At 38.5% G+C, this 14,345-nt stretch overlaps 1 protein-coding gene across 1 annotated transcript in view; it reads right to left on the bottom strand.

Annotated features, from left to right (window-relative positions):
* The window catches only part of LOC137925203 (uncharacterized), a 57,894-nt gene that overhangs the window by 1,182 nt on the left and 42,367 nt on the right, over positions 1-14,345 (bottom strand). The window contains exons 3-13 of the mRNA XM_068768607.1: positions 12,180-12,328; positions 11,273-11,411; positions 10,113-10,223; positions 9,264-9,315; positions 8,135-8,283; positions 6,704-6,828; positions 5,204-5,352; positions 3,782-3,891; positions 2,829-2,923; positions 1,484-1,744; positions 434-661 (exon numbers count right to left, since the gene is read on the bottom strand). Of these exons, the coding sequence (XP_068624708.1) occupies positions 434-661; positions 1,484-1,744; positions 2,829-2,923; positions 3,782-3,891; positions 5,204-5,352; positions 6,704-6,828; positions 8,135-8,283; positions 9,264-9,315; positions 10,113-10,223; positions 11,273-11,411; positions 12,180-12,328 (1,568 nt within the window). The remainder of the gene's footprint in view (positions 1-433; positions 662-1,483; positions 1,745-2,828; positions 2,924-3,781; positions 3,892-5,203; positions 5,353-6,703; positions 6,829-8,134; positions 8,284-9,263; positions 9,316-10,112; positions 10,224-11,272; positions 11,412-12,179; positions 12,329-14,345) is intronic.

Consider the following 14,345-nt stretch of genomic DNA (forward strand, 5'->3'; position numbering starts at 1 on the left):
GCTGAAGAAAGGTTTTGAGGTCTATCTGATTTCAGAAAATTGTTTACATAAGGTTAGGTATGAGGAGGAGTCACACGTGTTTAAGGTGGGGCCCTAAACTCCCACTGGCTTCAGCGACTTTGAGGTAGACAATGGATCAACGTGGTCTCGAACCATCGTGATAGCACCACAAGGGTTTCGGGGGTAGCGTGAACCATACACGTATATCCCGGGGCAGACTATCTAAAATAGCACAGCGCAAGAGAAGAATACGTGGTGATCCCTGACCGGGAGATACCGCGGTCCACCGCATAGCGCAGTGGATGATCACCAGGGAGATTGTAGTGGGTAGGAATCCCACATAACCCTGTCCTACCCCCAGATGCAAGGCGTCTTAAACATCCGGAAGATTTCCCCCCCGAAACCAAAAAAAAAGGTATGACGAAATACTCACGCTGGCTTGGTACCCGGCGACCTCTTTCTTGGCGAAAGGCGTGTGTCCCGGCGGGTAGTAGACAGCGGGGCCGGCTACGTTCTTACTGGAACCCACGGGCGCGGGCTTGAGCGCGGTGCTGGGCGTGGGAGTGGGCGAAGGCGTGGGACCGCTGCGGGAAGAGTCTCGGGTCTCACGAGTCTCCCGTATCTCACGTCGCCGCACCCCGTCTGTCTGTGTTGGAAATCTCTGTGGAAGATAAACGAATTATTTATTTATTAATATAATTCTTCACTTATCATTTATTTTGGTCACTTGTGCGCATCATGAGAAACATGGCAGAAGAACACAGTTTGATACAAACTGGAATCAATTTGATCTCGACCATATAGACATACTGGAAGAGTCCAAATTTGATTTTTTGGATACAGCTAACCCATAAAGGCCTCCTCCTTAGATTTCTATTAGGACTGGTAGGGAGCGGCTCGCATAAAGCGTCTTGATGATGATCACACGATCTTGACAAGGTAGTCTGTCCACCTTTCAGGTGGACGTCCTAAGCGGCGCTTGCCGATTCATAGTCTTCGCCCTAGAACCAGCTCTCCAGTGACCGACTGTATGTCTTTGGTTACTTTGATTATATTATTAATACATTGCTATTATGCCATCTAAATTTTATTATTGATACATGATATCTTTTGAGAATAAATGTTTCCTGATACAAAATAATATTAGCTTATTTTGTATTACGTGTATATAAATAACATGAAGTCTATATATAGCTTGCAGGAAACGTCTTGTTTAAAAAACCTAACACAGGTGGGACTTTAGGATACAGATGTGGGTGTCGTTGGAAGTATTAGAAACCTAGCCCTGGACCTGTATTAGATCGTCAGTGCGAACTGGCCCGCATACCGCAAGCATTACCAAACTACGTTATAGTGTCGTTTGTGTGTTGTTAAAACGCTTTATAATATATACAAAGTACTTTCGAACATCGTTTGCGTGCATTTTATTCCTAAAAAGCCTACGTGTTAGCATTACAAGTTTTATTAATGAAGTGTGACTTACGGCTTCCGGGAAGTCTGCGAGCAGGTCGTCTAGCCTCTTAGGCGGCTGCTGTTCCGAAGGTGACGGGGTGTGCGGGCGAGGGAACGGGGAGGGGGAGGACTGCCGCTGCGGCCCGGGCGCCCCGTGCGGGCCCAGTGACCCGTGCGGTCCGTGTGGCCCGGGCGACCCGTGAGGCCCATGCGGCCCAGGACCGTGCGGTGGGCTGAGCGTCGAGTTGTGCGATGAGTACGTCGTCTCCGAGTACTTGTAGGTTGTTGGACTCTGGGAAGAAAAATGTTTTATATATATCTATATCCCCGTCTTTAACTCTATTTTGGATTAATTTTTTGTCTGTGGTGGTGGGCGGGGCACATCGCTCGTGGAACCGACAGACGAGGGGACAGAGGTTTTCGCACGGTGACCACGAGCTGGTAGACGCGGCATAGGTAAGTCCCACTAAGTAGACCGACGACAGAGTCAAGTTCGCGGGAGGCTTTTAGATGCGGGTAGCTCAAGATCGGTCATGGTGGTGGTCTTTGGGGAGACCTTGTGGTGGCCCTCTATGGAATAACTTAACGAACAAACGTCTTCTTTTAAACTTAAATATACGTTCTAGCCAGCTCTTGTCATATATATATATATATATATATATATATATTACATTTCCATGTTTTACCGTCTTTAAGAGTACTTTTGAAATAAATTAATATTGATGGAAAGATAGATGGAAGGATGCTTTAAAAATGCCCAAAGTTTACCTACACGTGTCTCTGGGATTACGGAGGTATACAGGGTAATTAATAATAAATAAAACGTAGTAAGTAAAAGCTTTGAAAACTTGAATATATAGCTCATTTGTTAACAATTTATTAAAGCATTTACGTATATTTACAATCACCCCTCTATACAGAGTGATCTCTCTGAAATATGTTACATTATTTTTTCCATTTGAACATGATAAGCTAATAACTTTTATATAAAGTCTACAGGGGCAGATAGTATAATAATTGTTTTAAATAAATAGTAATGCAAATTTAGAAAACATTTTTTCTTACTTATAATACAGAAATCATTGATTTTTATACAGGTGTACATTAATTGACAGGAAATGGTCTATAAATTAACTCCTATAAAGTTTTTGCACAAATAATCAAACACTCTGTATATATATATATATGTACATTTACTTGTTTTACTGTATAAATAACTTTTTAAATGGAGAAATGAATATGAATGGAGATAGATATATAAAATAGTGTCCAATGTTCCCTTATATGTCTTTGGGATTCCGAGGATTTATAAGAGAATTGAACTCAGAGGCAGTTAGGTACGAAAGCCAGGGATCAAATTGATAGTTTGTACTTACATAAGGGCCGTGTCCATTCTGCGGCTCCGATGGCAGCAGCTTGACCTCGTTGGCGGGGTTGGGGTACACCATGCGCTCGTTGGTGGTGGTGTGTTCTACCATAGCCAGATTAAAAAAAAAAATTAACCTCTATTTTGTATTGATTCAAGTTGTAGAAATTAGTGTGTGTTTTTGACTGATTTATATTTAACTTATGATTTGTAATATGTTATAGACATTTCAGATTATAATATGGAAACAATGCACTAAACATCACATTGCGTAATATGCACACACATACATGTATACGGATATTCCGTTACAATTAAATATTTTCATGTTTAAGCCTATTTGTATAGTTTTTTAAAGTATTTTTGTTTTTTTTTTGGTTCTATATATTTTCATAAGTTATATTTTTATAAATATTAAATGAATGACAAATTTAGTTTATAAGAAATGAAGGTACTGAAATTTGATGTAATAACCAAATCAATAAATTATAACTAGCAAATTTTATTTATAAAAATATAGTCACGTGTAAACACATCTTTAAATTCCTTTACAATTGTTGACACCGACTAGAATCATCTATCCCTTTCACTTGCTTACAAAGGTGCGGTTGAAAGGGCGCTATATTAAGACAGACGAATATAGTATATTTATAGTTATATAAATTCTAGTTACTGTTTTGACATTCCTATAGTACTTGATTCGCGGTTTGAATAATAGAAAAAAATTTTGTCTTTTCAATATGAACAATTGTCTATTTAAAATTATCAGTGAATGTAAGTGCAGAAATTGTTAATTTATTTCCAATGTTTTATTTACATAAAATAATAGTTGACCCTTCACAAGTTGGACCGAAGTCATAGTTGAAGGTCAGGAGAAGTAGCTGATAACAGCCCAAGAGTGGCACTATGCGTATGCCTTGTCAGTGTGGATCTATCGGCTGATGATAAGCAACTGTGACTGACCATCGGTGGTGAGGTGGGTACGGTACTCGCGCAGCCTGGTGTTACAGTGCGTGCAGTATTGACAGCCACCAGGCGCCGGCGACCCGTCTCTCGGTCTGCTCATTGTTGCTCTGCGAATATGTCACTTAATGTAATAAACATAAGTCTCAAAATTTGTTACTACAGTTTAAGACATTGTATATGGTGTAAGACAAGTTTCCCCAGCCACTTTTTCCAGCGCTAATGATTACCAAAATGGTAGTAGTGATATTAGCCAGGTAAAATATTGGCCAAGCTCGAAAAAGCCCTTGTGTCTGAATGCTACCCTGATATTATCGACAAGTACCCTCATAGGTGCCTTTGAGTTTAATCACTCCATAGAGCGTTCACGGAAGTGATCTAAAAGCTCAGCGGCGTCCCTTTTCGGTAAAATAGCAGTGTGAAACTACCCAAGCCAAATCTCCCACGTGAGCGATCGCTACTATAAAAAGGTCTTAGACGATCTCTGTGTCCGGCCACCTCAAACTCGGGGCATCTGCAAGTGCCATTTGGGCACCAGTCCAGTCATTAAAAAAATAAGACATAATATATGATTTACATTATAATTTATAAAAATATTTATTACACCATATACAGGATAATTGATTGTAGATATAAAAGGTTCAAAGCTGTGAATGTATAGCATTTTTAATACTAATTAATGAACAGTACTTGCGATCGTAGGTCTCGGCTTCGCTTCCCTGAGTACAATCTTATATAATTCATACTTTGTGAATTAATGATATAAGATTGCCACTGTTTACAAATAAGTTTCCAGAGGATGAGCAGCAGAATACTCTGCGTAACATAATACCACACTGCAGTCGTCAACCCGCCTGCCAAGCGTGGTGATTATGGTATATCCCCGCATAGATATCTTTGGGTGAAGCCAATGCTTTGTAGAGTGTAGAGGGCGTATATGAGCTGAGAATACGTCGAATGCACGGTATATCTTAATTAAAAATCAATGGCTTTAGAAATAATAAGCATGTGTTTTTTAACTTGATATGGCCAACAAGATTGATCACCCTGTCGTTTTGTAGAATACATTAACTGTCAAAAACCTCTCACAATTTTAAATCTACAATTTAAAGCTACTTTTCTAACTAATCACAGTCATACACAAGAAAATTGGTTCGAGCTGGTTCAATGTTCTGGGTTTTACGAGGGCCTCGCTTGGAGCCTGTCGATCAACCCCTATCATGGTAGACAGGATCTTTATTTACATTGTAATTTTTACTTCTCACTTTCATTCTTTTCTCTAATTTACATGACAATATCTTTTATTCCTTTCCATACTTTTCTCACTCCCTTCGCCTTCTATCCAGAGTTCTACAATTATATATTTATTATTTCTATCATCTGTCAATGTACTTGGTTAATAAATATGCTTGTTGTACTCACGAGCGCACGTTCTCGCTGCAGACGTACGTGCAGCTGTCCTGGTGCGTGGGGATGGGCACGGTGGTGGGGTCCGTGTCGGCGGGCACCTCATACGTGTAGGTCTTCACAGTCGTCGTCACTTTGTTCATGGGTGTACCAGCTCGGGGTAGCTGCAAAGTAATACAATAGTTTTAAAATTATTGAGAACCCTTCCACTTGCATTATGAGTTACGTTACCATCTTTATAGTAACAGCCAAGGAGTTAAACAACCTACCAGATTCATTTTATCCAACCAACTATAATTTTTTTATATAAGCGACATATAAAAAAGAGCTTTTTGGTGCTCTCTCGTTCCCTCCTGTCATTTGTGGGACAGGAACGATACAACTTGGGTAAATATTTCTTCATTTTATTCTTTTATATCTCTTTTTCTTTTCATTCTTCACAATCTCTTATATTACAATTTCCTTCTGTCTTTCACAATCTCTATCTTTCATTACATTCAATTCACCTTTCATACATCATCTTTCTTCGATCATTTTCGTTCCTAGACCACAGTTTGCTACATTATTAAAGTTTGATTCAATTATATCTAATTAATTTTTTACACAATTGTAGCTACTTTATAATCTTTTATTATTTACTAAGCCCATATTACATGATTAGCTCTTAGCATCTTGCTCAATTCTTTTAAATAAACTTCTGAGTCTGATTCTTTTCTATGGCATATTATACTACCATATATAACTTAGGAGATTTCAAGTTAAGAGTGAATAGGTTTCTTCTAGGCAAGCGTGTAGCTTCGTCGACCTTGCCATCGCTTAACATCAGGCGAGACAGAGGTCAAATGCTTTGCTTATAAACGATAAAAGAAATTATAATTTTTAAATATCAATCAGAGGTCTGCAAGACGGCCTTATCTTAGGTCCAAGATTAAGGAATAAAACAAAAAGTATCTTAATCTGCATTCTCATTAACGTCATCATCATTTCAGCTGTATTCATGCATGCATATGTTTCCAGTAGGACCGGTTGGAACTTTGGCAAGGTTTTCTGTTCACCTCAAAGATATGACGATGATAGATATACGGCTCTAAGGATAGTTGATATAAAACCTATGTAAAAATAACTATAATTGGTCAATTTTTGAAATGTGACAAAACAATTTTGTTTATCTAATATTTTAGTGACCATTTCTTGTTTAGGTTTTTGGAAGACCCTGGGTGGCGCTTTCAACTGGTTCTATTGGAAATTTATGGGAGAGACCTTAGTCCTGCAATGTTGTTTGTGTGATGGTGATGGGTGGAATTTTCTGAAGAAATAAATCTATAAGGTATAAGTAAGTAAAACATCTCTCTATTTTATACTATGGAGAAGTCTTCATTGTTCATTTCTAATTTTTTGTTTATTTTTACTACTCTATCCTTCTCTATTCTGCTCATTTCTTATTCTTAGTATCTTTTTAGTGTTCAGGTTAACGTCAGCGTGGACTATATTGAGAAAAACCTGTAAAGTACTCACGGTGCCTGTGGAGCTGGGCGGCTGGTGGCAGTGCGTGCACACGGCGGTCGGAACCGGCAACGTCACGGCAGCGGGGACTGGCAGTGGCACCGCCGTCGGAACTGGAGATGGCACTACTCGAGACTCTATAACCATAAGCAAGTTTTTATCATCATTACTGTTACAAAGCATGAGTTACAGAACCCTCTAAACAATAAACACTGAACCCTAGGATCAAGAATCGTGACCTTAAAGTTAGTTATAATTTTTTGAGTACGATTCTCGGAAATTCTAACCGACTTCCATCTCGAACTTACTAGAACCTTATCCGTAGTATAAATAAGTATACTACCCATGTCTACAGTTCAGTGTTGCTTTCCGAGTTATAAGATTAAGATCTACGATCAGTGATACAAAGTGACTATTCCGCAAGTTTATGGACAATGATTTTTCGAGCGATTGAAGCGTATTTGAATAAACGAAAGTATATTTTGTGTTTAAAGTAGGGTGACCATCTGATTTGTGAATAAAGCACTACTTGTGAACCAGCGGTGTTTTATTTCGAGTCAGACACCTCAGTACGTAAACATTATTATAAGATCCCTTAAAGTTTGCCACGATGACTGCTCCGTCATCCGTCGACTTATCACTCCAGCTAGTGATGTGCCTACCCATTTCGCGTCTACCAAAAATAAGCTATTCCTCATCATTGGACGTCCACTCCTGGATTTAAGCGCAGCTCAGCAGCAGCAGCCTGCACCCAGAGTCTCTCGATGACCTTATCAAGGTCGAATCGAGTAAAACAAGTATTTAAAAGTAAATGGGTTGTTTTAATGAATATACACCACTAGTGAACGTATCAAAAGATGGCTGTTAGATAGTTGGTCAACAAACAATGTCGAAATAAAATTTTAACAAAACTATATAAACAATGATTTTGGAAGCGTCTTCCGCCGAACTTACAAAAAGGTATTCTGTTCACCTTATGGGTGGGCTTATTTCGTTGCGCTTGCAGGTGCGTGGTGTCAGCTCTAGAACCTTAAACCCTACCTAATCTTTCACACCACCTAATTCCAGCTCCAATTATAATATCGGCGATCTTTCTAGAAAGAAGGCTGCAACCAATACATACGGGATTTTTGTGGTCACTAGGCTAGAGCTATAGTTAATTACGATCAATTTTTAAGGAGATCCTTTTTAACTATGAGAAAATAATATGTAGCTCATATAAAGTACTGTTAGCGACATCTAGTATAAGCTCTGTAAACTTATGTATGACTGCAATAATAATAAATATATTTTTAGTCTGTTCTATGAATGTGAACAAGTCGTTTCAATTAATAGGGACGACACTGAACACTCCTGAGTGTTACTGAGCTATTCTAATAATTACATTCGAATTTGATAATGGTAATAGTTATATAAATGAAATGTAATGGTATAAATACGTACCAGTTTTCTCCTCTCTGTAGACCTGCTGGCGAACTTCAGCGGCGCGCGTGATGGTGGGCGGTGGGCTAGAACCCCACGACGAGCTTTCCAGTCTCTCTTCGTGCTTTAAAGTTGAGTAACCGCTAGATGGTGCTGGTTTCACTGGTGTCCTGGTTGACAGGTGCACGAAATTAGACAAAACGATAAAAAAAATATTTTTACACCGCTGTACAGTATCCGGCAATAAATATTGCACATCGACCTTTGGAAAGAGACAATCGGCTAATTTCGGCTTCGTAGAACGTTATCTCTGTCGCACGACTGAAAAAACTTCACATAGGTAGTGTGGGACAGAGCTGCTCTACGAAGCCGAAATGAGCCGATTGTCTCTTTCCAAAGGTCGATGTGCTATTTTTATCGCCGGGTACTGTAGTCTGACGGGAAGTCGCTGGAAGTGCAGGACCGGTCAACGTGCTAATTTTGGGGGGAGGAACTGTCCCTGATAACGGGCGTCGATTTGCGGACATGATGATGATGAGATTGTAATTTCTCTTCTATATTTTTATATTTTTCTCCAATTCGTTTATTAGAATAAAATTAAATTTGTGATGAGATAAAAATGCTTATAAAGAAGTTTTATTATATAATGACTTATAAAACTTAACACCCATCATTACTCTGTATATTCTCTGGCTCATAAATTTATTATTTACTCCAATGTTCAATAATAACATACAATACCCGGCAATAAATATTGCACATCGACTTTTGGAAAGAGACAATCAGCTAATTTCGGCTTCGTAGAGCGTTACCTTTGTCGCACGAAATACAAACAGTGCGGTATCTATTAGGAGCTGCTAAAACAAGTATCATTTGCTTCTTTTGATTGTCTCTTTCCAAAAGGCGATGCGCAATATTAATTGCCGGGTACTATATTACGTTGCCTGTCATTTTTAGAACTGTATGTATCTAAAAGTTATGTTTACAGGCAATCAAATGTGGCCTCGTCTTTATTATTATTTTTCTGTTAAAAACACTCATTGTTAGTTTATAAAGTCTGCAAGATCTTAAATCAACATTACACTATTAGTACGATATAGTAAATTAATTGCATTTTGGTACGTATTGCTATTAAAGTCTTTATACTCACCCTCGTCTATAGTCAAAGGACGAGCTTTCCGCCGTGTCTGACAAGTAACCGCCTGTAAAAAGACAATTTATTTATTTATTAAAACTTTTTTGTACACCATTGACAAAAATAGAAGAAAAAAAAACAATCATATGGTACAAGGGGCGGCGGTTCGAGACAATATCTGCTAGACAACCTTTGGATGGAGATGAGAGACATGAAGGAGAGGGCAGTTTAGTACGTACAAACAAATACATACATTACTATTCATACATATAAGAATACTTATTTATACACATATACATAGCTATATATACATATTTACGTATGTGTAAATATTTACGTGGGAAAGGTACTACATAAATACGAATAATTAGGAGATGCTACACAATAATGGTTATTATTTCTGAAACTACGTGGATAGGGTGTGTTTCGACTGTAAATGGGCCATATGTTGGCCCCTTAAAAGCTTTAACACCAAATCACCCCGTTGATTAAAAATGGCAAAGGTAATAATAACAACGGAAATTAATCAAGATATGTTTTTAAATTAAAACCACAATCAAATAAAAAAAATATTAGAGGGACCGGAAAGTAATGTCGTTTCTGTCGACATATTTTACAGAGAAACCTATTAATTTTTACCGCTTCAGCATTGAAAATTTATACACTAGATGTCAAAAGGTTGTTAATAACGAAGGTGAATATATTAGTTTATTAGAAATAAAAACTTGTTAAAAGTGTAGTGGGGTGAATTTAACTTAAGAAAGTGACATTACTCTCCAGTCAATCTAATATTTCGAACTCCGAGTTAAAAATGTAAGTATTGTCTTACAGCTAAAATGAAAAGTGACTTTTGAGTCAACTCACTTTTGTACAACTGGCGTTCTTGATCCTTCTGCAGGTCGTCGAGGAGAGAATCTAACTCTTCCACGTTCTGCGTCATCTCTTTCGTTACTTTAGTGTTCACTTTGGAATAAGCTGTCAAACAAAACGACGAATTAAAAGAGAGCATAGCACCTTCGTTATGTAAGTCATACTACAATAGGTCAGTTTTGGGGTTGATCCTTGTCCACGTAGCTTTTACAATAAGAGTAACTTGGAATATCTGATAGAGATTAAGGAAGAGGAATGTCAGAACCATTGCATCTGTAAGATATTCACTTCTGGCACTGTTCACATTCGGCTCTTCATGGATTTCAAATTAGGCCAGCAGGGAATGGTTCAGCGTTTTCCATACCACTTAACAAGGTAAACCATCTTATGGGTAAACGTTCTACGATACTTGCCGTTCCGTGGTCTCCATTTCAGTGAAGAGAAATAAATGTTCTTTTCCAAAAAAATAGTTCTGCAATCTCATCTCTGTTTTACTAAACTATATTGAGTATATTTTCTAAGTCGTATAGTAATGTTATGAAGAATAGAATTTATTATCTTATTTGGATATCTAGTTAGAATTGTTTAGAATGAACTACAGAGCGAATGAAAGAGCTAGTGAACGAGACATGGATATGATTGAGGGAACGAAGGTTGATGCCTGATTGCTATATCCATTTCCTTCGATTTGTATATATTTTCTTTTCTATGTGGTTTTAGAGAAGACTTTAAGAAGACAAGTGCTGATTTCGTATCTCCACTACACTGCTTATAGTTAGTACGACTGGTCAATGTGAACATGGCTTTCTGATTGAATTTACTGTGCTCAATGATTTACTTATTTGTATAAAAAAATATAGTTATGTTAATAAAATTGTTTTATATTTATTTATGAGTGCGTAGATAGATATCCCAATAGGATACGGGAAGTCGCTAGACCCACGAGCTGCTTTGCTTTTTCCCTGAAGATGTTAGTGCTGTTAGCCCTAAGGCTTCATTCAGCTTCATCGGTACTGAGTTCGCGGAGCGGAAGGGCCCGTGAACTAGATCTGCTTCGGGGATGGCCTATCCTTTGCAGTAGCTCTGGCTGCCATAATGATGATGAAATATCTAGCTGTAGATGAAATGATGAAAAGTATTATAGTTTCTGTTACCGGGGGAGGTTCCAGAGGTCTCATAGTTGTACGTGCGCGTGCCAGTTGTGATGGCGGGGAGGTCCCTCTCCTCCTTTTCGTAGTAGTAGCTGCTGCTTTCGGAAGACTTCGGACCGCTTCGCGCGGGGATAGTGTACTCCTGGAAGATCAGATTCATCAGTTCTTACTTCTGAGAGTGAATCGTGAACTGTAGATACTGCCCATGGTTCCGAAACCTGGTTGATGTTAGGAGCTACTTTTGATGACGTTAGTTTTTTTTAAAATATATACTATATATATATGTTGATTATGTATACTACATGTTGCCTGTATTTATAAAGAAACAATATAACCCTTATCAACTCTAAAACATGTTATTATTATGAAATTTGGTTGTGTAACAAGATGTATAATTCAATGTACAAAGAAAATGATATATTATCGTCTCTTTAACGAGTAGGTTCATTAAAGAGACAGTAATATATATATATATATATATATATATATATATATATATATAAAAACGTGTGTGTGTATCCAGTACTTTAGAAAGATTTAGAAAATAATTTTTTTAAATTAATTACATGCTATACTTTATACAATATCGCAGCGTGAACTATTAAAATTTGTCGCATTATCATTCCGTCGTAAAACGAATATATTGTAATTGGTGGTGCAAAAGTAATGTCATAATATGAACGTGTCTTTATTTTTACAAAATGGAGCCAAATGTCACTGTGCTTTGACGTTTATAATGTAGATATATAGAGAATTAATTGTCAATAAGTGCTGGTGTATATCTATATATCTTAAGACACTTTCACGTTATGACATTACTTTTGCACCACCTGTTAGAAGCGTAGTTGTTGTCTTAGTTGTCTACAAAGTAATTACTAATAATAATATGGTAATCATTGTTCAGTGTTACCTCAACAGTGTGGTAGTCTTTCCGATCGTATTTGCCGCCCGGGAGTTTCTCTTCTTTGTACTCGTAGTGATACTCCCTCGTGCCCACGCCGCTTCGGCCCAGCGAGTCCAGCTTGCTGCCCTTCGGGATCAGTTCGGATTTCATCATGTCTGCGGAACAACAGTGGAGTTATAACTAGACCATGATTCCTTCACAAACGGATGATAAAGATGTCCTCTCTAGTTAACTAAGTTAATCTTAAGGTATCTTTCTAGAATGATTTAAACATTGTCGCAACAGAGTAAACACTTCATCACCACCACTTCAAAGTGCTAAAACATACCAAATTGCATCTCATAAAGATTTCCAATAGGACTGGTAAGAAGCAGCCGGATTCCAGCCTCTTCCGAGGACTTTAATAAGGTAGTTTGTTCATCTTGTAAATATACCTCCTACTCTGAGCTTTGCTGGTCGGTGGTCTCCACTCCAGAACCTATGACTCATGACTCAAACGACTATCTGGTCGATCTATGTGCTCTGTCATATAAACAAATTCATTTATTTTTTATTGTATCATATATCAATATTAAGATAAAAAAAAATTATGAAAAAAAATAAACACAGTAGGAAAACAATAGAAACGATTTCTTTTAGATAGACTTTGATCGACTTGATTAACAAGCAAAAATAAATCGGGCTGTTAGGTGGTATTAGAAGGGGTTGGAAATCCAATCTTAATTATTAAAAACAGCAAAAACACATTATATATATCTTAAAAATAATTAATTAGTCGTGGTCGTTTTAGTTCTACCAAAGATATATATGTCGGAATATACCATAATCGCTACACTTGGCAAACGTGTTGTCGATTGCAGTGTGGTGTTATGGTACGTTGAGAACGCTGCTGCCAATACTCCGGAAACTTTGTTTGTAAGCGTTAGCAATCTTATATGATTAATGAACAATATGTGAATTATATAAAATTGTATCCCAGGAAATGAACCCGCGACCTACTATCGCAAGTAACAGGTTGTCAAATATTTCCCTTCCGCTTTTTTGCTCTTTATTCAATGCTTTATAAAAAGTGTTACAGTGATCGGATTTAGTTCAAATATGCGCCGTTTTGTTCGATAATCTGTTTCCATCTAGACGGCAACTTCATAATACCTCCCTCGTAGAAGCTTCTTCCCCTTATTTGCGAAGAACTCGGACAGCCACTTTTCACAAACCTCTTTTGAGTTCAACTTTACACCACCAAGGGCGTTCGCCATGGACAGGAACAGGTGGTAATCACTTGGCGCTATGTCCGGGCTATATGGTTGATGTGATAAAACCTCCCATCCGAGCTCCCGTAGCTTCTGACGAGTCATCAACGAAGTGTGTGGTCTGGCGTTGTCCTGGTGGAACACTACACCCTTCCTGTTGGCCAATTCTGGACGCTTCTGGTCGATCGCCTGCTTCAAGCGGTCCAGTTGTTCGCAGTAGATGGTAAAATTAAGCGTCGGGCCATATGGGAGCAGCTCATAGAGGATGATTCCCTTCCAATCCCACCAAACACACAGCAAAACCTTCCTGGCCGTCAATCCCGGCTTGGCCACTGTTTGGGACGATTCACCGGCCTTCGACCACGACCGTTTTCGCTTGATATTGTCGTATGTGATCCATTTTTCGTCGCCAGTCACCATCCGCTTCAATAATGGGTCGAGTTCGTTCCGTTTCAGCAGCATATCGCAGGCGTCGATTCGGTCCAGAAGGTTTTTTTGCGTCAAATCATGCGGCACCCAAACATCAAGCTTTTTTTTGTATCCAGCCTTCTGCAGATGGTTTAAAATGGTTTGGTGACTAACTCCCATCTCCTGGGCGATGTCACGAGATGCCACATGCCGGTCTAACTCGATGTAGTCCATGATTTGATCGGTATTTGTCGTCACAGGTCTTCCGCCGGCTGGCTTATCCATGGTGTCGTTTTCGCCGGCTCTGAATCGTCGAAACCATTCCTCCGCGGTTCGAAGTGATAGAGTACCATCCCCCAAAACACCATTTATCTCACGGAAAGTTTCTCTAGCGGATTTGCCTTTAACGAAGGAAAACTTTAAAATAGCGCGAATTTCGGCGTTAGTGAACTCCATGTTTACACGTCTATAACTGTTGAACGCAATATCCAAACTAATCATGCATGGCGTCGTT

The sequence above is a fragment of the Battus philenor genome, unplaced genomic scaffold (genome assembly GCF_028537555.1).
Source record: "Battus philenor isolate CCGP_79_NKW_IND1 unplaced genomic scaffold, ilBatPhil1.0.hap1 SCAF_26, whole genome shotgun sequence".
In the NCBI taxonomy this organism is placed as follows: Eukaryota; Metazoa; Arthropoda; class Insecta; order Lepidoptera; family Papilionidae; genus Battus; species Battus philenor.